Consider the following 26,056-nt stretch of genomic DNA (forward strand, 5'->3'; position numbering starts at 1 on the left):
GATAGGATATCATGTCAATAGTCTAGTAAGTTAGAAATTTTCTATTCATTCTTGGTATAAGTGGTATTTGAAATGTTCTTAAGATTATGGATTTTATAGATTTGTTATATAAGGGTTCTTTTTTATTTGGAAATATTAATAATGGTAGAATAATGAAAAAGATGCAATATTTGTATATGATGTAAGGATATTTGGTCCTAGATCTAGAAGTGATCTTGGTCGAGGCCTCATAGAATATATTTATTTAATAAAAAATCTCTTTGGATAGAACTAGTGTACCCCATGGTTACTAGTATATAATATTATACTCTTTATATTGCTCCTAAGTGCCTTAACCAAGGTGTAGTAGATTTTTTTTAAATTGTAAACTAAGAAAATAAGATAGAAATAATTTTATATATAAAATTCAAATTAAATTTAATCCACATATAAAATTTTGCAATCATTAGTTTGACATATTGTTAAATTCTTTATAATTTGTTATAATCATAAATATATGAGAAATGCTTCAAAAATATATATTTTAGTGGCCCCAAAAAGTACAAAAGTGGCACAATATTGTTACCCATAAATTAATCTTTGAATACCAAGGCATAACTATAATTCACAAAAAAATGAGTTTTTAGGTTGGCTGACAATAGCTAGTGAAAATATATGTGAAACTTTTAAGTGCGAGACAATGAATGAATCCTTTGACATGGGTGCTAATGTAGGCTAATAAATTGTGTAGATGAGAATAAAATAAGGTTGTATACATAAAAATAAATTAAATAAATATGGAGCAACAAGGGAAAGATATTAGATCATTAACTAAACTTAAGACAAGAATATACTACTTATGATCTATAAGTATATAAATGCATTCTATCAAGCTAAATTTAAAAATAAATACAAATTACCAATTTATTTAAAATACTATACTATCAAAAAAATTATTTATAGTAAATGTAAACAATTAAAGACATATTTGTACTATTTTTTGACCAGGTAATTAATTGTATTAGATCATTAGCTAAAATTAACACAAGAATATACTACTTATGATCTATAAGTATATAAATGCATTCTATCAAGCTAAATGTAAAAATAAATACAAATTACCAGTTTATTTAAAATACTATACTATCAAAAATTTTATTTAAAGTAAATGTAAACAATTAAAGATATATTCCTACTATTTTTTGATCAAGTAATTAATCGATTCATCTTTTTTAACAAATTTAAATAAACCACAAAGAAATGTGTCACTTGTTTCATTTGTTTCTAAACTATTTTTAAAAAATCATTAAAAGTTACCATGTAAAAAGTTATGAAACAATTAATTGATACTAAGAATTAAATTTGACAATTGATTAGATCAATTTCATACAATTTTTTTTATAACCTTTACCTATTAAAAAATATCCTTAAAATTCTATATCATATCTTATTATAAAATTATATGAATAAACAAATACATGTAAAAAAATCCTAAATAAATATATCCAAAATCTCTTCAACTGTTATAATCTTCCACAAATTTTAATTGTGTTTTATAACAAAATTATACAAATATGGCCATCAAATTGAGGCCTTAAATTACATGTGTTTCACCCACAAGGAATCTCTCTCTTGCAAATGTAAATATAAGAATAACTAATGTGACCATAAACAATGGAAAACACACGGCGAGTTTAGAAAATTCAACTGTCCTCTGCCGCTTAAAAAGATTATAAAGAAAAATCAAAAGCGGCATGCCAACATAAAATGCTGAGATGATTGCAACATCAAGCTCTCGTGTCAAAAGCGATTTATACTTGTAGAAATCTTTTTTATGCGTACTTTTCAAATTCTTATAATTAGAGGGTACTGTGATGATAATAGTGGCACTCAGGAATGCTGCTGTCGTCCACCAGATTGAGACTATCAACGTCACGACTGACACATGGGACAATGCCAAAGTTCTTGTTAAAGAAGTGTCTCCCAACAATTGTCGAATCAACCACGCGACAACCACTGTAAAGGAAGTGATGAAAGCTGCGATGTCAGAGAATATGAAAATTTTGAAAAGTTTATGAAATACCATCTTGGCAGCCCCATAGTGTATACTCTTTTCGTCATCCTCAATTCCCCCAGGGATTTGAAAGATGGCCGCAAATGTGACGGTGGCAATGAGCGATGCCACTACTATTTGTGTATTGACAATATCTCTGTCTCCCCCTTCATTCGAATCATTGGCATCACTTGGAACAGAAGTGGTATTAGATTTTGGCATGACACTGAATCGAATGCCTCCTGCATCTTCGAGTTTCTGTTTGATGATGGCACAATTGGGGTTGTGATGAGAAGCTGCAGACGCTATGTCAAGTGCAGTCAGATTATCATTGTTCAGGGCATTCACGTTTACACCTAGACGTGAGACAAGGTATTCCACCAGCTGCACTCACCAATACTTTATATCTCTAACCATTCAAATAAGCCTCCTCACAAAGCCTATTAAAATAATTCATTGGTGACCCCATTTATTTTATTCCTTGTGCCTACTCAAAGCAATCAAAGACAACAATCTTGAGAAACACAAAAAGTTTACAATGGTGTGACAACATATAATTAGGTTCTTTTTAGGTGCTTCAATTGAAAAAATATATTATATATTCAATATTTTATAGATATGAGGAAATATAAAGGAATAGAATTAAATGTACTTAAATAGAAGGATATAGTAATAAATCTTGTAAATATTTTTTTAATCAATTAATAATAGCTACTAAAATGGACAAAAAAGATCAAATTAGAAATTGATTTTAAAAAATTTAGAAGACAATTTCATGGGTGTAGAATCTATTCAATAGTCATTGGAATGATTCAAGACCAAAATGCACTAGAATTGATGTGGGGATGGAATATATGGGAATAAGTATATGGATAACCATAATAAACTGATAATCAAGATGAATGCATCAAAATATGTTGTATGTAGATAAGTGGAGATAAATGTTTTCTAATCCATGGTAATGGAAATAAGTAATGCTACGAGGGAATGATCTTAACATCACACAACATTTTACCATTTAGTGATATATATAATTGCATTAATCCATTCTCTCAAAATTGGCACAAATCCTAAATGAAAAGTAGCATGGGAATATAAATTTTATCATTGAATTTTCCTTGCACTTAGAGGTCATGTGAATCCTAGAATGTTCATTTACAAAGTAGGTAACACTTAAAAACATGCATCTAAAGTAAATATTCAAATAGAGAAAGGATATTGGGTCCATGTAAACAACCGACCCATCTAGATCTCATTGTGTAACTATACAAATTCTTTATATGAATAAGTGTCGAGATTATCATTTATAAAAAGTTTATTACACATATTCATAGAAGGTAAGTTGATATAAAGAAAAATCCCTAGAGTCCATCTTAGGCTTAAAGCCCAAAGCATAAAGCATAGAAAAAAATATAAAGCTACTAAGTAGCAATAATAGTAGAGGTGGGGGAGGAACATTTGGGTCATCTAGATTTCCCCATATGTCAAAAAGGTATGAAAATCCCATGAGAGAGTGTCATCCATCATCATCCCTTTTCCTTCTTTTTTTCTTCTTCAATAGCATAATATGGTGAAATAACAATTGCTAGTCAATGAAACATATATTGTTCCAACTAATGGGAACCACCACTAGTAGCCCACCCAAAAGTTCCTCCTACAGGTGGTAGGGAGGTTGAGTATCTATGGTCATCTTACAACCAACCTTGATAAACATAGTCCCTTCTCATAGTTGAGGAAAAAACCTCAAAGTAAGTGTCTTGGGTACCTTGAGAATAAAAATACTTCCATGATGATGCTTTTGAGGAGGTTAGAAAGCCTTGGAGGGAAAGGGAGATACATAAAATCTAGATATAGTTCTCAAGGAGAACCTATAAGTCAAATGGCTCAAGTGAAATTTTTTTGGCTTGCAAGTGAATCTTCAATAAGACATTAAAACATACCATAGTTTTATAAAAAAGTGAAACATGTCAATCAACAAAAATTTTAGAAAAATGGATAAATTTTTATCTTTCTATATCATAAAAAAAATATCCACCCTAAATGCATGCTAGATCTAGCTAAATTTTTGAGGTTTTTGAGGCCAATCCCTTAAAATAGCCATGTACAATGAAAAAGGCTCTAGAATAAAGAGCTTGAAAAATCATGGATCAAGGTTTATAAGTTCTAAGCTTTTCAGTAAAACCAAAATAGGTTCTTAAGTAACTTCAACTACCTATTGAATATAGAAGCCTACGGAAAAGGATACACCTATATATGGTGAAAAGTGAATAATGGAAACAACAATATTGAAAGAATAAATGAATTCAACCACAAAACCCTAGCCTAGAAACAACAAAGATCTACCATAACATATGAAGATTACCTAAGACAATGCAAATCAACAAAATTAAAAAGATTATACCATCACATGTCCACTAGAGTTTGAATCTCCATTCTTCCTATCTCCATTGATCTTGCTTGATATATTTTCTCTTAGATTTTATGTGTGTACAAGAGCTCAATAAAGAACGGAAATGTGGTTGATAACCTGATCGCAAAAATGCTTGATTGCATAAGATTGATTAGAATGCTTCAGAGGATTGATAATGAAAGAAGCATCCTCTTATATAGAAAACACTGTAAGAAATGGAGGGATAAGATTAAGAGGTGTAAAAAATAGATGGTCGGCTAGGATTAGAGGTTAGGTAAAAGAAATAAGAAAATAATGAGAGGATAGGTAGTGTAGGAATTAAGAGATGAATGACATGTGTCATGGGTAGAAAAAGGTAATGATTTAATTAAATAAATAAAGATTTATTTAAATAATAGAAGAAGTGGGATAAATTAAATAAATAAATTATTTATTTAATTTAGGGAGAAGACAATTTAAATAAATAAATGTATTTATTTAAATGAGGAAAAAGGCTAGAAAAGGATAAATGAATTAATTAAAATAAATAAAGATTTATTTAATTAATAGAAGAATTGGGATAAAATAATTAAATAAATATAAATATTTATTTAAATAGAGAGGACAATTTTAGGTGTCTATATTTTGCCCCTCTTTGAGACAATGCATCTTGTCAAGTTGTTTCAAAGAAGATAAAATAAACTGATACATTGCCCCAAGATTGGAATGATATGCCCCCTTGAGAGATTGGATGAAAATGTTAGAAAAGATGGCAGACAATCTCTCAATAAGAAAGAAAGGCAAGACAAGGACTGACAAAATAGGATAGTGACAGAGTCATGTGATGTAGAAGTCTGTCTCGGGAGACTAGGGCTAGGGTATTCTATAAAATAGACTATGAGGGAAAACATCCTTATTGTCATCCACACACCTAAGAGATCAAAGTGTAGAGAGTGTAGAGAGCACTCAACAACGATGACATTGGTGCGCAAATTCGATTGCATTCACTAATATCAAAGGCCAATGGATGCAGAAGAGCCAGTGAGTACCACAAAACCTCCTTGGACCTTGGTGCATTAATTATTGTCATAAATGCATGTTCGGTAGGTCAATAAATGCATATTAGGTATGTCTTAGAAACTTGTCAAGCGGGGCAAAAGTCATGAAGGTGTGTCTGTGTTGGTGCTAGGCACACCTAGGTAGGTTAGGTGTATCTATGTCGAGTGTAAATGCGTCTATGGTTTCAAAGGCATCCATGGAAAATGCGAGTGCGTTTGTGAAATGTTGGCATGTCTGTGCAGGGCAGGCACATATATGCAAGACAAAGGTACGTCTGTGAAATGTAGGCACATCTGTGAAGTATGTAAGCATGTTTATGTCACGAATATGCATTTATGTCTTTAAGGTCAAATCAACAGTTATGTGGTAAACATATTCTATTGATTGGATAAGCTGCTGAGAAGATACACTCAAATAGGACCTTTAGGGAAGACTAGGATAACAGATAGGACTAGGATTAACAATTATGTGATAGAACATACGTTGCCAATCAAGAAACTACTCAAGAGGATACACTCAAGAAAAGGCCCTAGGATAGGATAGAGCAAGGCACTTTGTGATAAATAGGGAGTACCATAGAAATTGACAATTCTGTGATAGAACATACATTGTCAATTGGATTAGGCTGAAATCAACAATTTTGTGATGGGACATATGTTGTCAATTGGATAAGGCTGAAATTGACAATTCTCTAATAGGACATACATTGTCAATTGGATAAACTACTCAAGAGGATACACTCAAGTAGGTGCCCTAAAAGATAAGATAAAAGCAACACTTTATGATGAACAGGGAGTAATACTAGGATAGAGTGCCATATGATAGATATAAGCACTAAGATAAAAAAGGAAGCACTTTGTGATGATGTAAACCAAAAAATCGAACCCTAGGTGGTCCCCCACTCCAAGGAGAGAGAAAGGAGGTCACTAGGATTGACGTTTTTCACTTAGGAGAGACTTTACATTCAAAAGAGGGGTTGAAACTCACAAGATCCAATCCCACACAATGCAAGATTGAATTCTAAATGAGTTTCAAGGGTTGAGAGAGCAAGGATACCCTCTTTTGTAAAGAATGTAGATAGAAGCATTGAACTAGGAGTGTATGTGAAAGTAAGAAAGATTCACTTGTAGATGGAGATAGAGACACGGGATGAAGCTACGGACCTGAAATTAGTAGTAAAATGTCGAGATGATGCTGTCCTACAAGTTTGAGAAAAAGTTGATGGGACGATGGCACCCGAAGTGCACACGGTCCTCCGAAAAATTTGTGAAACGAAGGGGGATCTGTTCGTCTCTGCACAAGGATTCCAGATCTTCAATTACAGCTGCGTACCTGCAACCTACACACAGAAAAGAGAGAACGATTGGGGGGTTAGGGATTAGGGGTTTGCCTTCAGGTCAAATCCCAGTTTTGGAATTAACCAAGAAATGAGAATGCTGTAAATGTAAATGTTTGTAATGTAATCAAGTACTAATACCTTGTTGTAAGAATGTTTGTATTCTTACATGCGAAGGTGTAATGATGTTGTATGTTGTATGTTGTATGTTGTAGGTGATCTCCTCTTCAATGGTTGAATCCTTGTCTTGAATGCAACACCTAGCCTTGAATGGAGACCTAGAATGCTCAATTGCTTGAAGGAATGCTTGAATGCTTGAATGTTTGAATGTTTTAATGTTTGCCTATCGCTTTTGCCTCTTGCACACATATGTTTTTTCTTCTTTTTCTGGGAGGGGAAATGTAGTTTATATACTTGTCAATTAGGGTTAGGAGACTGATTTTTCTGACCTTAGGCTGACCTAGAAGCATTATTTTCCAAATTGCAAACTTGAAGACCCGATGCCCAACAAGAGACCGGGCCCAAAATAGGGCGAGGGACTAGGGTGCTGGGCACCATGGTCCCACCTCCTGGGACAGCAGGGTGCAAGGAGGATCAGGCCAAGGTGTAGAAAGATGCAGTTTTTGAGGTCGTAAACATGTTTCAGGGTCTCCATTCAAGTTCAACATTGCACCGCCATCGTGAGGACCCAAATGCAGTCGAAATTACAAGTGTCACAATTTTACGATGCTATATTTAGCCCCCACTTTAGTGGGAGTATAAGCGTACGCCCATACTTCCAGTAAAGTACAAGGAAACAACATTGAAAGACTTTCACCACGTCAAGGAGGCAAGATACACCAAGCCCCCAGTGGACTAAGGATCTTACGACTTCGATTGACAAAGTAAAAGGGAAGATCAAGAGGGAGAACCATGACTGACAGTAGTACGGTTCCCTCACTATGAGTCATGCAAGAAAAAATACCAAAAATTTTCAAGGCAAAGCTAAATTCACCAAGAAACAAGTATCCTGAAGAGATATGGATGGAGTGTATATCCCCTACATTAAAGTGATCGCACATGCCTCATCGGGGGTGATTGCTTTAAGGTAGTGATACACATAAGAAATGAGAAGGGAAAGGAGCATGTTATCACAAAGATTTAGCCCCCAAGTGTGAGATAAACCCAAGGATAATAGACACAAAACACAAATCATGAGGTGACTTTGCTTTCCTTGGGGTCAGTATGTTGTATGATAATTCATGTATATCATATGTATGTATGCATAATTGTTCTTCATTCCCCAATCAAGGAAGGTCACCTAGAAGAAGGGAACACATGTGTCTTTTGAGTCAACATGAGAGAGACCAAAAGAGATCTCAATGCTTTGCATCATCCTCAAGTAGACAACACTAAGGACAACAAATAGAAGAATGAGAATAACACATAGAAGAAGTAACAAAAGATATCAAGAGAGGAGGAGAGAGTCTGTTGTGCTAATGAACTAGTCTAGCACGTCATCCACCCCCCGATCTTGCTGATCAATATTTCGGGAAGGCGGGAAACACTCTAGAGGAGGAACATCCAACACAGCAGATGGAGCTATCACAAGATCCAAACAAGGGCTATGTTCATGTTCCAAGCCACGTTGTTCTTGTCTAGGAGCTAAGATAAGTGCTTTAGAAAATTCGTTAGATAAATAGTTATCAATATCAACATATTAATATTCACTATCAGAAGCAAGAGAAGTAACATTTTCATCATGAATAACATTTTCATCTCTATCATCATCAAGATTTATAAAAATAGGATCTTTAACCCGCACAAGATCAAAACCATCATGCATCTTATGCTTAGGATATTTTGGCTCAATTTTTGGCTAAGGAGAAAATGGAATAATACTAGCTGAAGGTGTTTTTGGGGATTGTAACGTTTGAGAAGCAGCTGCACGAGCTCTAAGATGACGCTTTCATCGGCGTTCACGTGCAGAACGATTTCATCTAGTCTTAGTAGGAAGTTGAGAAGATTGAGGAGGAGGAATGTTCTCATCCTTATCACTTGGATGTTTAGGTTGTGGTCTCTTAGGTTGGATAATAGGAGAAGAGGAAGGTCTCTTCTCTTTATAAGAGGAAGGAGGAGGAACTGCTCCATATAAAGGAGGAATATTTGGTTTAGGAAGGAGACCAAGTCCATCATGATGAGGAGGTATAGGTCTACTTTTAGAAAGTTTATTAGACATAGACATAGTCACATCCATAGGAATGGGTTGGGAATCTTCTTGAGGAAAGACATTAGTTTTATCTTTCAAAGGAAGAACTTCCTTCTCAAGAATGATAGGAATATCAAGTTTGGGTGTTCGAGGTTCACTTAGAGATAGGATCATATCTTTTTTCCACTTTTGATAAGATTTGAAAAGATGATCACTTCGCGGTGGAAGAGATTGGAATTGTTTAGGCCAAAAATAATCAATAGGAATGCTACAAGTTCTTTCAGCTGGTTTAAAGAGACTATGATTGACAATAACAACTTCACCATTATGGGGAAATTTCAAACACTTGTGAATAGGAGAACCAATAGCTTTCATGGAAGATAGCCAAGGATAGCCTAGCTTCACACGAAATTGTTCGGATGATGGAATAATAGCAAAGCTCACATCAAGGGATTTGTTATGGACCTCAATAGGTAATGTAATATAACCAATTGCAGGAGAAGAAAATACATCAAATAATTTCACAACCACATTTGTTTTGTCATAGATCACTTGATTCAATTGCAAAGTAAAAAGAAATTCTTCAGTAATAACATTAACCATGCAAGAAGGATCGATAAGCACTCCATGACAAGGTGTATTCTTGACTTTTGTAACTATATATAAAGGACCATCAGGTGCCCTGATAGTTTCACTAGAATCAAATGTGATGGAAGGTTCTTTAGGGATTTTCTGCTTCTCTACAAAGTTAATCAAATTCGGAGTCATAGACACAAGACCATCAGGTGAGAAAGAGGAATCATTAGTCTCAATCACATTAGAGGTATGAGAAGGTAATGGATCAGTAAAAATCTTAAGATTTTGGTTAGGAAGAGCTACAGATGTGTTGCCTTTATTATTCACACCTGAAATAGAGATAGTATTATTATCAATCAAATCTTGAATTTTACCCTTTAAAGCAAAACATTTTTCAGTATCATGCCTAGGTTGACGATGAAATTGACAAAAAGATTTGTTATCAAAATAGGGTGAATTAATCTTTGCAGGATCTATTTGCTTTATAGGAGGGAGAGTAAGCACATTTTGTTCCAATAACTTATTCATAATACCATGCAATGATTCATTCAAAGGAGTAAACTCTCTTTCTTTCTTGAAAAACTTAGAAATAGGAGGCACACCTGATGTTGCATTCACATTATTGTTGGTGATGTTTTCATTGAACTTAACGAACCCTCTGTTTGGTTTAAACTTCCCAAATGGTTGTTGACTACTATCACCCTTATCACTCGGAGCCATAGGATTCGCTTGTTCCATTTGACTCATAGTCAGTTGATAATTGTGAAGAGTTGCACACAACTGTTGGAAAGAAGTAAACTCAGAAAACAAAAGTTTTTCTCTAATATCTTTTTGTAAATTAGAAATAAAGATTCTTTGAATATCATTGTCAGGTACTGGAAAAGAAATTTGAGCACACAAATGCTCATATCTACCAATGAAATCAGTCACTTTTTCTTTAACACCTTGTTTACAATGCATTAAATCAATCAAAGTAACTTTAGGACTTATATTGTTTTGAAATTGTTGAATAAAAGCATTTGCAAGTTGTTGGAAAGAAGTAATAGAATAGGAAGGCAAGGAGAAATACCATTATAGAGCCTTATCTCTTAATGTTCTAGTAAACAGTTTTGCAAGTAACCTTTGGTCATGAGCAAAATCGGTACATATTGTTTGAAAGGTCTTAACATGTGTTAGAGGATCACCTTTACCATTATAAAGCTCCAATTGCGGGATTTCAACATGCTTAGGGGGAATAGCTCAAACAATGTCAAGAGAAAGTGGGCTTGCAACATCAAATGTGGGCACACTAAACTTAGATTGATTCATAGAGGCAATTTTGTGGTTGTAATGAAGAGACAGTTTGTGCAAGATTGTTAATGGTCACTTCAGTCGAAGAGTTCACATTAGACATGTTAGATTGTGATGGAGGTAATATGTTATTGAAAGAAGGTATTGATTGAGAGTAAGGTGGCAGGACACTATGATAGTTAGTCATAGGAGATGATTGGAAAAAAGGAGCACTACAAGGAGGAATGGAATGGTTGACTGAATTGCCCCCTTGCGTCATGTTCATTTGTGGAGATGTAATAGGGACACTCATTGAAGGAATGAATGAAGAAGTTAGATTGAATGAAGGAAGAGGGTTGATTGAAGAGGAAGGATTGCCCCTATGACTGGTGATCATAGGTGGAATGTTTTGTATTGAAGTAGTCATTATGTTTGATGTAAAAGTAGGTATACTAGCAATAGAAGTTGTGAAAGGGATAGAATGATTGACTTGAGTAGGAGGTTCTGTATAACCTAAAGTTTCTTCACAACTCTTCATAGGCATCACATTCAAATATACGATGTGTGCAATACTACGCAAAATATCAATTCCATTCTTATCACTTTGAACCATACATTTTAGACCCTCAATGAATGAAAGGGCTTGACTATCGGGGTATTCTTGAGACATCCATTGCTGAAAATCATCAAATTGGTTATCCAATTTTGAAAGTTGTTCTATAGAAACTTCATGGAGAGCTTCTTCATCATTAAGAGGATTAGAGGAATTACCCGTGTCCTCATTAAAAAGGCCATTCAAATTAGGTTCCATCTCCTTGGTAATTAAACCTTGGAAAGACTTAATTCTAAGGCTTCGTCTAACGGGAATAGTGTAAGTAGGGCTTATTGTTGTAAAACTCATGCACTAGAGAGAGAGAGAAGATTTTGAATTTTGAAAAATAAAGTTGGCAAAATTGAACAATGAGATAATGATTATCCAATTTGAACTTTGTGAAAGAAGAGGGAAACACAACTTCCAAGAAAGGTAGGCACAATTGAAAAATTAGGGCCAAGGGGGGTAGCTCTTAATTTTAATTGTTATCTTGAAAATTGAAATCTTGAATTTTGAATTTATTTTCGAATTTAGAGGTAGCAAATTTCAATAAAATCAGTCAATCTCCTAGATTTAAGCTGTTAAATGCAATCATGACAATCTCCCGAAATTTCAAAAAAAATGTTGGGGACCGTGGCGAACGGAGTGCACACGATCCTTGCAACTTTTTTCAAAATTTTCAGGGATGAAGGTTATGATGATTTTAAAGCTAATCTGAAAAAATTGAGTGATTTTATGATCTGTAGATAGGCCAAATTAAAGTTGCAATCTCAAAATTGAATCCTACCAAGATTGTTGAAAAATGCAAAATTTGAATTTTGAAAAAGAGAGGGAAACTGAAATTTTGAATTTTATGATTTTAGAGGGAACACTAAAAGCAATGCAAGCTTTGAAATTTAAAAGTTGACTCAATTTCATGCAAAATTCAATTTTGAAAGCGGAAATCAAAGTTGTTGCAATTAAACACTTAATTTCAAAAGTCACAAATTGCAAAAATTTGAATAAAGCACTGAAACTTCGAATGAATGCTAACACACTTTTTAGATTTAGGACAGTAAGAAACACAATTTCAATTTCAACAATTTTTGAATGATTAGAAGCCTTAATCCAAGCAATCACTAGACCAACTTTGACTTTAATTTTGAAAGTGTTAGAATTGATTAAATCAGCCAAGATTCTGGATTCTAGCAGAAAAAATACAGTAAGATCTAGCTCCCGAAATTTCAAAAAAAATGTCGGGGACAATGGCGCTTGGGGTGCACACGGTCCTCGCAATTTTTTTCAAAATTTTCAAGGATGAAAGATATTATGATTTTGTTGTGGAATCCAAAGTTACAGCCGATTTGGAGGTGTTTTGATCAGTGAAATCATCGGTCAAAGGTTGAATCAAGAGGGTTTAAAAATTAGGGTTTTGACACTTAACCACTTAATTTTCAGAATTAAGGCACAAATATGAATTGATAATTTGCAATAGAAGGGTAGATCTGAAACAAGCATTAACAATTAAACATTTCACAAGCTCAATTACTAAAAAGAAAATTTAGGGTTTTTATGCAATTAACCTCTAAGATTTGCAAAAGATCAAACATGGAAATGTATTGAAGAAATTTTTTTAGATCTAACCATGAATAATTAGAATTAGGATGTTCACGTCAAGTTCACCAAAATGTAAAGTGGAAAATCGAACCCTAGGTGTTCCCCCACTCCAAGGAGAGAGAAAGGAGGTCACTAGGATTGACGATTTTCACTTAGGAGAGACTTTACATTCAAAAGAGGGGTTGAAACTCACAAGATCCAATCCCACACAATGCAAGATTGAATTCTAAATGAGTTTCAAGGGTTGAGACAACAAGGATACCCTTTTTTGTAAAGAATGTAGATAAAAGGATTCAACTAGGAGTGTATGTGAAAGTAAGAAATATTCACTTGTAGATGGAGATAGAGACATGGGATGAAGCTACGGACCTAAAATTAGCAGTAAAATGTCGAGATGATGCTGTCCTACAAGTTTGAGTGAAAGTTGATGGGACGATGGCGCCTGGAGTGCACACGGTCCTTCAAAAAATATGCGAAACGAAGGGGGATCTGTTCATCTCTGCACAAGGATTCCAGATCTTCAATTACAGCCGCGTACCTGCAACCTACACACAGAAAAGAGAGGACGATTGGGGGGTTAGGGATTAGGGGTTTGCCTTCAGGTCAAACCTCAGTTTTGGAATTAAACAAGAAATGAGAATGTTGTAAATGTAATCAAGTACTGATACCTTGTTGTAAGAATGTTTGTATTCTTACGTGCAAAGGTGTAATGATGTTGTATGTTGTATGTTGTAGGTGATCTCCTCTTCAATGGTTGAATCCTTGTCTTGAATGCAACACCTAGCCTTGAATGGAGACCTAGAATGCTCAATTGCTTGAAGGAATGCTTGAATTCTTGAATGTTTGAATGTTTTAATGTTTGCCTATCGCTTTCACCTCTTGCACACATATGTTTTTTCTTCTTTTTCTGGGAGGGGAAATGTAGTTTATATACTTGTCAATTAGGGTTAGGAGACTGATTTTTCTGACCTTAGGCTGACCTAGAAGCATTATTTTCCAAATTGCAAACTTGAAGACCCAATGCCCAACAAGAGACCGGGCCCAAAATAGGGCCAGGGAGCAGGGCACTGGGTGCCATGGTCCTGAGGGACTAGGGTGCTAGGCGCCAGGGTCCTGAGGGACCAGGGCACTGGGCGCCATGGTCCCACCTCCTGGGATAGCAGGGTGCAAGGAGGATCAGGCCAAGGTGCAGAAAGATGCAGTTTTTGATGTTGTAAACAGGTTTCAGGGTCTCCATTCAAGTTCAACGTTGCGCTGCCATCGTGAAGACCCAAATGCAGTCAAAATTACAAGTGTCACAATTTTACGATGCTACAGATGATTAGGGAGTACTACTAGAATTGACATAGTTGATTTGCTTGATTGTAGGAGGACCTACTGATGCTGGAGTCATGGGAGAGATTCCCTTCGACTCAAGGATTATGACCAAAGTTGACATTGGAGGATAGAGTAGTAGTTGAGGCCATGGGCTTAAGATATATTATGTATATGCCTAAGTTTTATGTGAACATGGGATTGCTAACTGCATTAGCTGAGACATGGCACTCAGAGACATGAACATTTCATTTACCGATGGGTGAGATGACAGTCACCTTAGAGAATGTGTACAGGATACTATGGATACCGATTGATGGGGAGTTAGTTCCTTACGATCAAGAGGGATATCAGGAGGCATTGAGATGAGTGTTACAGGATCTAGGATAGGAGATGAGAGTAGGACATGTGGCCTGAGATACCATGACAGCGATAGGATTGGCTCTACCAGCGGTGCTGATAGGAGTTATCAGTGGGTTCCTCTGTCTAATCAAGGTGACATGAGGGTTATTTGTGGGATGGGGGAGGACTCTGGAGATATTGGTGATAGAGCACACCAGTTTTGCATGTGGTTCGTGTCTACTGGCACACTTGTATTATGAGCTACATCAGTTTGTGTATGATGGATCAGCAGGATTGGGATGCGGAGTGACATTGCTACTGGTATGGGCATATGAGCATCTTTTGGTTACACGGTTGATACACTATAGAGGCAGAGGACATGGGCATAGTTATGTGCATTTGTATGATGTCATTACTTACCAGCCATGGATTGGGAGGGCTAGAGTACTAGCGTCGAGTGATTGATGAGGTAGATAGTGTGGTATGGAGGCCTTACCGAGATTGTGAGGAGTGGGAGGATGATGCAGTGGAGCTTCCATACATGTTAAGGAGTAGGTACCTAATTGGGCGGATACCATATGTTATTGAGTGACAATTGATTGACAGAGTATGCAGGCAATTTGGTAGGATACATCGGATGCCACGTGGCTCAGGGATGTATGCCCGAATAGTGAGAGATCAAGCGCATTTAGGTCCATTACATTCTTATGATCAGGAAGTGGTACAGATGTAGGAGATGGTTCCCATGCCTTGGGACATTTGGGCAGATGAGGAGGACGTAGGGATGGATGTTGAGTATAGCACATATTGGGCAGAGCATCCATTTCCACAGCTGATAGATCTAGGAGAGCCGATAGAGGGTGATGGTGGGGATGGTGGAGACGATAGTGGGGATGGTGGAGGTAGAGGTAGATGACAAAGGTGAGGTGTAGTAGAAGAGAGGAGGTTAGCTCAGAGGAGAGATGGAGGAGAGGAGAGACTGACTCATGTTAGAGGTGGACTACCTTTATAGGTGCTAGCAGTACAAGTTCTAGGATAGGGACAGGGACAGGGATAGGGATAGCCACAGGGACAACCACAGGGACAGGGGGAAGAGGGAGGAGAGGAGGAGGATGAGCTACTATCCTTGAGAGAGATCTACCAGGGATAGGCAGATGAGATTCAGGACCTAGAGAGGGATGGGGCGAGGCTTAAGAGATAGCTAAGGGACACTGAATGGGAGAGAGATCAGGCTATTCAATGCTACATAGAGGCTGAAGTAGCACTAAGGGCAGGTAGGTAGGCAAGAGAGGACACTAGGGCCATATATGCCTATGTTCTACGAGTAGGGGAGGAGATAGCCTAATAGACATACTTGTATTATGGAGCTATACCATCGGATCAACGAGCTAGGAGCTTCCAAAGACCATTGTGAACTACGATGACCACTAGAGGGAGAGACAAGAGACAAGCATCTAGTGGTGGGGTCATGGGTCCTCCACCACCACCAGATAAAGGGGGCATGAGAGATGATCCTAGGGTGGGGACTTCCAGGGCTCAGACTCCGTCAAGACCAGCTAGCTCCGAGGGAGGGAGTTCATCATAGCCTTAGAGGGCTCCCTATGTATCAGTTTTTGTACCATTTTTGTATGATGATTTAGACACCTTTGGGTGATTATGTAGCCAGATGATTTTGACATCATTGTATCATGACACTTATTATTTTTAAGATATATATATATATATATATATATATATATATATATATATATATATATATATATATATATATATATATATATATATATGAGATGATTCATCCTTGCAGCAGCTATATGCATATGTACCTATGTAATGTCACTTCTATGTGATACATGTGTTTCTATGTGATGCTTATGATATGGATGCAAATGATGAAATGCAATATATTTTTGTTCTTTAATGTTTTATATGTTATGAAAATGCAAATGTGTGAAATGTAGATGAATGTGATAATGCAAATAACTATTTACATGATAAAAATGTAAAATGTACTAACATGTGTTGTGTGCATGATATGGTGCAATATTGATATCTATATGTATGTATGGAATGCTAATATGTGGTAATGCAAGTGCAATCTACATGAAAGGAAAATATTTTTGGCATGTCATTATACTCAGTCATGTGATAGCGGGCTACATGGACTGAAGAAGGACAATGGAGGTCAATCAAGAAAGGGGGATGAAAGATAGAAGATATGGAAGTGAAAGAGCTTCTTGTGCTTTATCATCATTGAGCTTTATTATGGCAAATAGGTTATGAAAATCTAGATATAGGTTCGACCTAGAAAGTCATTGTACCCGTTTGTATGGAGATCAAACAATTAAAAACAAGGAATGCCCCAATTCATACTAGACTCACAGTGTCCTCATATCCTTGGACAATTCAGAGCATTACTAAGAGATAATCCACATACATAAAAACAAAAGGTGGACATATCCCATCCTCGCCTTTCTAGTCAAAGACATCTTGGAGATAAAATCTCTAGTCAAAGACATCTCATAAAAGCTAAAAGACATGTCACCAAAAGATAAAATCAAAAGAAAACCAAGACTCGACACCAACATCCACTGTAGTCCTCAAATTTAGTGTCTCTTGTCACTTGTATAAGTTGATTTGATTTTAGTCACAATGTTTACTTTCAGAAAAAGGATAGATAGCACTGAACCATAATGCTGTCTAAGTCTATTGAAAGATTTAACTTGTTGAAGCCCATTGTTGGTGTGTCTCATCTGAAACGGACTGAATCCATGAAACCGATACTTTATTGCGGAGAAGATGAAACTTTACTACGGATTTGTGATGCAAGTGCTACTTTATTACGGATTGTGTGTGGATAGACTAAAGAAAACTGGAAGAAACTATACTCCTCGGAACGTGTGATGCTCTCAGTTCCACACCCATCACTAGACCTAGGATTTGCCTTAGCCACATATAGGAGCTGATTTATTATGGATGGAAAGGAGTGAAAAGGGAGGTTTATTATGAATGGCTAACCAATCTTAGGTAGATCAACAACAAGCCATGATGGGAATGGGTATGTTTGTTATGGATGAATAGGCTGTGAGTGTGTGCAAAGTGAAACGATGAGATTGAATCCTAAAGGAGGGAGGAGCAATCTCTCTACGCATCGCTTTGGTAACCCAGTTTTCACCATGGTACTTGCCCAGGGTGCCACCGAAGTGGTTTTCACCATTGGACAAATTTATTTCTCTTCTTTTTTTGATTTTTCAATTTTTTTGTGTCACAAAGTGCCTGTTTGCCAAGTTTTCACCAAGTAATGACTTTTTTAATATTTTTTATAATTTTTTGATTTATTTTGTATTTTTAATAATTTTTTGATTTATTTTGTATTTTGTATTTTTGATATTCTGAAGAGCTATGTGTAAAACCTGTGAAGGTGCATGTTGTTGATAGGATATTCCAAAGGTTCTCCATCTGGTGTTGAAAGCTGATATGCATCGGATCCATAGACTGCTATGATGACATAGGGACCGAGCCAATTTGGTTCAAATTTTCCCCCCTTCTCTCTATCTTGCTGATTTCTAGGATTCTCCTTGAGAACTAAGTCACCCACCTCAAATATGTGAGGCTTTACCTTATGATTGTACTTGCATCATTCCTTGACTAAATGATGTGTAGCTCAAGTGACTATCTTCCTTGATAAAGGAACTAAGATAGAATTACTAGCATGTGGACTACATTCACCCATATGCATGTCACCTAAAGAAGTTTGGGCATCCCTGGCAACAAAATCTCTCGAGGAAGCTCCATTAAAGGTCCATAATGTATCATAATAAAGAAAAGGATGTGCGAAACAAGTGGATGAGGAATGAAGGCTTATGATTGGGAAAAGAAGTGAAAGTATCATGACATGATGGAGACTTAGGATGAACAAGTATGCTTTTTGACTTGAAATTTTAGAACTTTTGCCCCCAGTTATTTTGATATTATTAGAGATCATCTCTTGCTCTTTTTTCTTCATAGTATTTTTATCCTTGACTTTGATTTTTGCAGAGTCCAATAGCTTTTGATTTTGATTTGGACTAAAGGCCTTTTCTTTTTTTTTGACTTTTATATTTTTCTTTTCAAAGCTTGATTTTTCATTCCCAATGAGTAAGGGATTTTTTGATTCTTGTTGATCCAAGTCTGGGAAAGGAATGGAAATGGAATTAGTGGATGAAATGGTAAGGCTATAGGAGTTCTCAAGAGGGTTGGTGATATGCTCAATAGATTCTTTTTTGGAACCACTCTTAGGACTATTGGTATCAAGAGTTGTCTGCACGACTAGAGGAGATTTGCATTTAGACTTAGTAGCCACAATACTAGGTGGTTCACACCCAATATCTGCTATCAATTTTTTATTAACAATTTGAGATAGACAATTTAGGCCAATTGATGCAAATGATGAAATGCAATATTTTTTTGTTCTTTTATGTTTTATATGTTATGAAAATGCAAATGTGTGAAATGCAGATGAATATGATAATGCAAATAACTATTTACATGATGAAAATGTAGAATGTTCTAACATGTGTTGTGTGCAGGATATGGTGCAATTTTGATATCTATATGTATGAAATGCTAATATGTGGTAATGTAGGTGCAATCTACATGAAATGCAAATATTTTTGGCATGTCATTATACTCAATCATGTAACCAATTTGCAATCATCAAAACTAAACTTATTCAACATCTCCTTTACATACTTGCTTTGAAAGATAAAAATTCCATTTTTTGATTGAATAACTTGCAAACCAAGAAAGAAGGGTAACTCAACAATCATTGACGTTTCAAATTATTTCACAATCTCTTTAGCAAAACATTTACATAAATTATCATCTCCTCCAAATATAACATCATCAACATAAACTATAACAATTAAAAACTTATCTCCATCAATCTTGAAATAAAAATTATTGTCTGGTGTACCTTTCTTGAAATTCTATTGAATCAAATACCTATCCAATCTTGCATACTAGGGCCTCGGTGCCTGTTTAAGATCATACAAAGCTTTCTTCATTCTACATGCCATATCCAGATCCTCTACCAATCGGTGTCTATTTAAGACCATACAAATGTTTCTTCATTTTTCATGCACACCATATCTAGATCCTCTATAAATATGAAACCATTTGGTTGCTCAATGTAAACTTCTTCTAGATCTCCATTACAAAATGTCAGTTTGACATCCATCTGTTAAACTTTAAAATTCTTGTAAAAAGACTATTCTTCTCTTTTCTGATCACACATTTGGTGCTACTAAACAACAATTAATATCCTTTTGTACACATTGGACTAAAACTTAACAATCTATATCTTAATCCTTTAACATAATAAGCATTGTCAATTTTATGCTTACCATCAATAGAAACACTTCCAATGCCTCAACTATCTACACCATCTTCTCTAGAAAACTTCACTGATCCTCCATCATACTTCTTGAATTTAATAAGCCTATCTTTAACACTAGTTATATAATTTAAACATTCAGTCTACAATCCATGTACTTGGTTCTATCTTATCATGCAATAAAATCTTTACTATTCTCTCTTCATCTGGTTCCTTCAAAGCATCCTCCTTATCTTCAATTGTTAGAAATTGGGACTCTTCTTTTGAATCATCATCAAATTTATCTTCTGATGTATGATCGTCAAGAGAACATAAGCCCTTATTCTCCCCTTTGTTAAAGTTACATCTCGTAAACTTGTTTTCTTCTCATCATCATTCGGTCTCTTATAGTCTTCTCTATTGGTACAATTAGAAGCATAATATCAAATTCTACCACAAGAATTTTTTTTTAGAGGTAACTTACCTTTTTATTTTCTAGTGCCTTGTTGTAATCTTCTCACCAAATTAGCTTCATCTTCGTCTAGATCTCCACTGCATTTTGGATCATCATGCCTTGAAATATTAAATTTCACTTCTTTCTTTTCTCTTTTCTCTTCTTCCATTTTTGAAATCTCATAGGTTGCTAAAGTACCAATAAGTTGATCAATAGTATAATTACTTAAATCATTTCTCTCTTCTATAGAATATTTTTGTGGCTTGTAGGATTTAGGCAAAGTCAACAAGATCTTATGAGAAACATCACATTATTCCAAATGTCCACTCACATCTCTAATGCCTTCAACAAGATGAGTCACTCTATGACTATAGTTCTCAACACTTTTGTCTTTGGATCACCTTCATATGCCAAACACAACTATGAATACTCATACTTCTACTTAAAATTTATCAACCTAGCCTGCTCTGTCTTCGGATCACCTTCATATGCCAAACATAACTTTTCCCATACAACTTTTGCTTCCTTCAATCATTTTACCCTTCCAAATATTGAATTACTTATGCAACTGGAAATTATTTCTCTAGCCTTCACATTAGTCTCCTTCCATTTCATCTCATTTGGAGTCCGAACACCACCCTATAGAGGTGTATATTTGGTTTAAATGATTTCCCAAATTCCATTCTACAATGTCTTCAAATGTGACTCCATTCTCTCCTTCTAGTACAAAATGTTTGTACTATCAAAGATCAAAACTTTGTAATGCACATCCTACTACCTACTAGATCTACCTAAAGTGATTAAGCTTACTCTAAAGGAACCTTGCTTAGATACCAATTGTTGAGCCCAAAGTAGGAATCAGAGGGGGGGTGAATCACTCAAAAATAAAAATTAAATGTAGCACATAAATAATTAAACTTCAACACACATCCAACAAATGAACACCAAGCATAACATTGAAAAACAAAAATAATTATAAACTTTTCTTTGAGAAGATGGGTAGGAATGAGTGAGCTACTAGGAATGAATGAGATAGGGATTTTGTGGGTGAAGAATTAGGTGAAGAGGGTGAGAATGATGATGCATATGGGTTGGGAGAAGGGATTTTCTTTTCAGCCTTGCTTGATATTTAGCCCTACACACTAGTTTTTCTTTTGGTTGCAGTTTTTTGAAGATCTGGGTTGTCTACGATGGGGAAGGAGGTGATCTTTTCCTCCTATTTTACCTTGATCTCCTTGGTAAGGGTTGGGAACTACAATATTTTTGTGGGTGTTGGAGGTAGGGCTATGTTTGGTTACAGGAATGTGTGGTAGTGTTGGCGGGTGATCTTGGCTTTGCATGTGATCTAAATGCTTTGCAGTTTTGGAGACGAAAGTGCTAGTCTTTTGGGGTTGGGGTTTTCAATTTCTTTGTTTGGTCTAATACAAGTTTCTCTCTACTTAGGTTTTGTGGGGCTTCCACTCTTGTGGGTGGTTTGGCTACTTTGGATGGTCTGTTGCTGTTGTTCATTGGTTTTTTTGTGTGGACCCTTTGTTCTGTCCTAGTTTTTTCCTTGGTGAGGGTTTTTCATTCTATGTATGAGGTGTTTTTCTCTCCTATGGAGGTGGAGTGGCAACATGGGTTATGGGTTGTATTTGAGCTCTCTAGTCAATTGGCCTACTCTGTTTCTTGTCCTATTGAGGTGCCCCTCTCTCCTATTGAGGTGGAGGGTAGGTGTGGGAGAGTTTCTCAGTTGTTGTTGTTCATGTTATTGGTTGAGGGAGCTGATCAAAACCCTCATGGTTTTCTTCATAGATGGTTCTGGGTTTACGATTTTTCTCCTATTTCCCAAAATGGTTTAGTGGTTGGCGGAGCCTGTTAAAACCCTCTTGGCTAGAATGCAGTTCTAGGACAAAAAGTCATTTTCTAGGCCTCAACAGGTTGTGGGAGCCTTGTAAAACCCACTTTCTTGTTGACTTCTGTCCCTTTTTGTCCTATTGAGGTGGAGAGTAGGTGTGGAGGAGCATGTTGGTTGTTGCAGTTTGTGTTGCTGGTTGAGGGAGCTAGTCTCAACCTTTACAGTTGGTTCTAGGTTTACAATTTTACCACTGTGAACCAAAATGATTTATTGGTTGTGGGAGCCTATAAAACCCTCTTGGCCAGATCATGCATATAGGAAGTGCAGTTGTTTTATGGGCCTTAGAAGGTTGTGGGAGCCTTGTAAAACCCACCTTCAAGGTTGAGGGAGCCTGGAAAAACCCTATGTTTTTAGGCTTTTTTTGGGACTGGCTAGTTGCTAGCAGTTTTCAAGGGCCCAATCTGGCCATTGTTTGTGTGGTCTTTTGTGTCTAGAAGCTTCTATTATTAGGATGTGGGAGCATTGTAAATCTAATTAATTGGGTTATGGGCTCCTGGAAAAACCCTTGATTTCTGTTGAAGGTTAAGGGAGCCTTAACAAAATCCTTGTGCTTGTGAAAGGCTTTGGCCTTCTACCTTTCCATCTAAGTTTCATTGATTTCACTTTGTTGCTAGGCTAGTCTTAGGCTACTAATTATCTTTGGGATATCTTTTGCAGCTGTTTGTTTTGGGTTTTGGATCCTAGTAAAATCCAAGGGTTTCAGGTCCCTTCAAAATCTATTATAAGGGGTTTCAGGTCCCCTCAAAACCTATTTATCCTAGTCAAAAACAAATGAACACCAAGATTTTCTACATGGAAAACCCAAGTAGGGAAAAACCATAATGAGAAATTGCCCACAAAATATATACACTATGTATATTAGATTACAAAGAAAAGATCAAATTTCTCCAGACTTGCTAACCAAGGCTAACTGATCATGGTGTAAGATACAAAGGAGGACTTCCCAAACCTGAAGCTAACTGTACTCATGGGAAGATACAAAAATGGTGTGAAAAGAAGGATTTCCTAATCATGAAGCTATCCTTGAACTCTACATCAAGTGACCAACATCAGTACACAACACACATACCTCAACTACCAACACTCTATCTCATATCTCTTTCATAGTCTCAGCACAACTTGCATATCATTCAAGCATAACTTTTCTTCTCAACACATCACTGAACCTCACTAATTATCTTTGCATCATGCATCTACATTCCACACCTCATCACACTTCCTCTTTCACATAGCTTAATCATACACATCCTTATATACAAGATAGATCATCAAAACTTGAACCAAGTTGGCTTGAAACAAAATATACTTTTTGGACCAAAAATACACATGCTCATCCACTCCAAGAAACAGAGAGGACCAAAACACATCTCCCAAAAATTAATTCACTAGTCTGGAATCATCAAAACATAACCAACACCATATCCACACACTACACATCCATATAAGCAATTAATGGTCAAAACGTATTCTCCAATGCAAGCAACTCAAATTCAGATCTCCACACACTACACTAAGACCCATAACACATCAAAAAATCTCCCACAACTCATATCAAGATCTAAGGATAGGCTAGACATAGAATATCACAACTAGCAACTAAAACTTCTACAACACATAGAGAATAGAAAGATATTTCTAGACCACTAAACAATCATATCCATGATACCAAAACTATATCCAACAAAGATAACCATAATAAATAATGTCAACACCACTTTTCAGACCTAAACACTTCTGAAACAAATAATGAATACCTACAACATCAACACAACAAGATATATCTACACCACAAACATTCCAAACCAATGCCATTCCAAAACAACTAGTTTGGCATTAACGACAACCATAAAAACACATCAACACATACTTCTAGCAATATGGACCCCACTTATAATATTTCTAACATGTCCTTAAAATTTAATGTTAATTTAGTGAACCATATAAGCCAAAATTACACCCATGACTATACCGAAAGTTTCATGAACTTGATTAGAAAGGTGAAGCTTGTCTTTAAGTTCATTCCATGTCAAGAGACTTATTGATGTTCTAGAGAAGAAGTCTCATAGGGTTTGAATTATTTTTTATGAATTCTCAAGGTATACTCTAAAGGAAACCTAACTATTGCGAGATTTTCATATATTATGCTAGTTAATGGAAATCCCATAAGAAAATATAGAACCATTCCAAAAAATATAAGGTTTTAATTCCCAAGATCTCCAAAGACATTTTATCACTAAATTCCCTTGAATTTTCATATTGCTCTTCATTATCGGATGATTTTGGAGCCTATTCCTATTCCACGTAGTCCAACCAAAAGAGTGGTGAAAAGAAATACAATTTTTTGCATCTTTTATATGCTTCATCACCTTGAAGAGCATGTATAATCCACTTAGTGAACAAATCCAAACCCTATGTCAGGTAGATAAAAATCCTAAACCTTTGAAATCCCAAGGGAGGTGCTTAAATTCCCAAGCTACTCTTGGAAATACCTTGTCATTTTTTTGAGGAAATATAGGGAGGAAATAGAAGGAGCCAAATATGAAGAGCAAAAAATTAGGATGGCTACAAGAATCTTGGAGAAAACCTAAAAATATCCTAGTCAAGGTATGTGTTTGATGATCTAATATGTCATCTTTTATTATTCTAGTAAGAAAAGGTTACCATAAGGTTATGTGTAAATGTTTGAAGCAGAACGAGATGCCCAAGTATTTGAAAAAATATCAATGAAAATTCTAATTCGAATAAAAAGAGTTGAGTGAAGAGGGCACAATGAGGAAGGATTATTTATAATGTTAAAGTCTTATACCAATGAAATTATAAATAATGTTTTTGCCATAAATATCTAGGAACTTAATATCAATGAGTGCTATATTTTACTCCTCTTCTAGGAGAGTGAGGAATGAATCATTGAAGTGGCCATTAACAATATGATTTATCAGTAAAGCTATAATTTTTTACTATCCCATGAGACATGGAACAACACAAGATATAATTAAATCCTTGAAAAATAAACATATAGAGTGATAGAGCCAAGGAAGAACCCTAATGAATAGATATTAAATTTCCACATGCACTAGAATTATAAATACCAATATTAATGCAAGATAAGTAAATTTTAGAGAGAATGATAACATATTGAATCAAGCAAGGCCCAAAACCTAGAGCTTGAAGCATGGCAAGCATAATGGCCTATCAATATGATGATACTTCGGTAAATTCAATATTTTATTAATAAATACTTCTATTAAGAATGTATTAGCCCATTTTATACATTCCCAAGCTGTAATAGTTGTTAAACACATTGGAATACTAAGAGCAGGGGATGGTGTGAATCAATGTTGTATCAAAACTTAAACCCTTCAACATAATTTTTAATCCAAACCCTACTAAAAACACATTAGTAGAAATGAAAAGAATTCAACATAATTTTCCACAAGAAGAAACTATATTTATATGGAAAACTCCACAAGGAAAAAACCATGGCGAGAAAGCTACTTAGAGCTACTGTCCAAATACTAGCCTAAAATATATAATATGATTAAATTTAAAATTTATGGGCTCCAACCCAATAGAAGAAGCAAATCCTTGAATCTTGGTTTAATGGTTACAACCAAATCAAGTTCACCACTCCCTAAGATAACATGACCTATAGAAAGATG

The 26,056-nt window shown here is 35.6% G+C and overlaps 1 protein-coding gene across 1 annotated transcript in view; it reads right to left on the minus strand.

The window, feature by feature from the left end:
• Nucleotides 1-1,523: 1,523 nt before the first annotated feature.
• Nucleotides 1,524-26,056, minus strand: part of LOC131064101 (ankyrin repeat-containing protein ITN1-like) — a 41,824-nt gene continuing 17,291 nt past the window's right edge. The window contains exon 4 of the mRNA XM_057998126.2: nt 1,524-2,416. Within this exon, the coding sequence (XP_057854109.2) occupies nt 1,574-2,416 (843 nt within the window). The 3' untranslated portion in view covers nt 1,524-1,573. The remainder of the gene's footprint in view (nt 2,417-26,056) is intronic.

The sequence above is a fragment of the Cryptomeria japonica genome, chromosome 5 (genome assembly GCF_030272615.1).
Source record: "Cryptomeria japonica chromosome 5, Sugi_1.0, whole genome shotgun sequence".
NCBI classification, from domain to species: domain Eukaryota; kingdom Viridiplantae; phylum Streptophyta; class Pinopsida; order Cupressales; family Cupressaceae; genus Cryptomeria; species Cryptomeria japonica.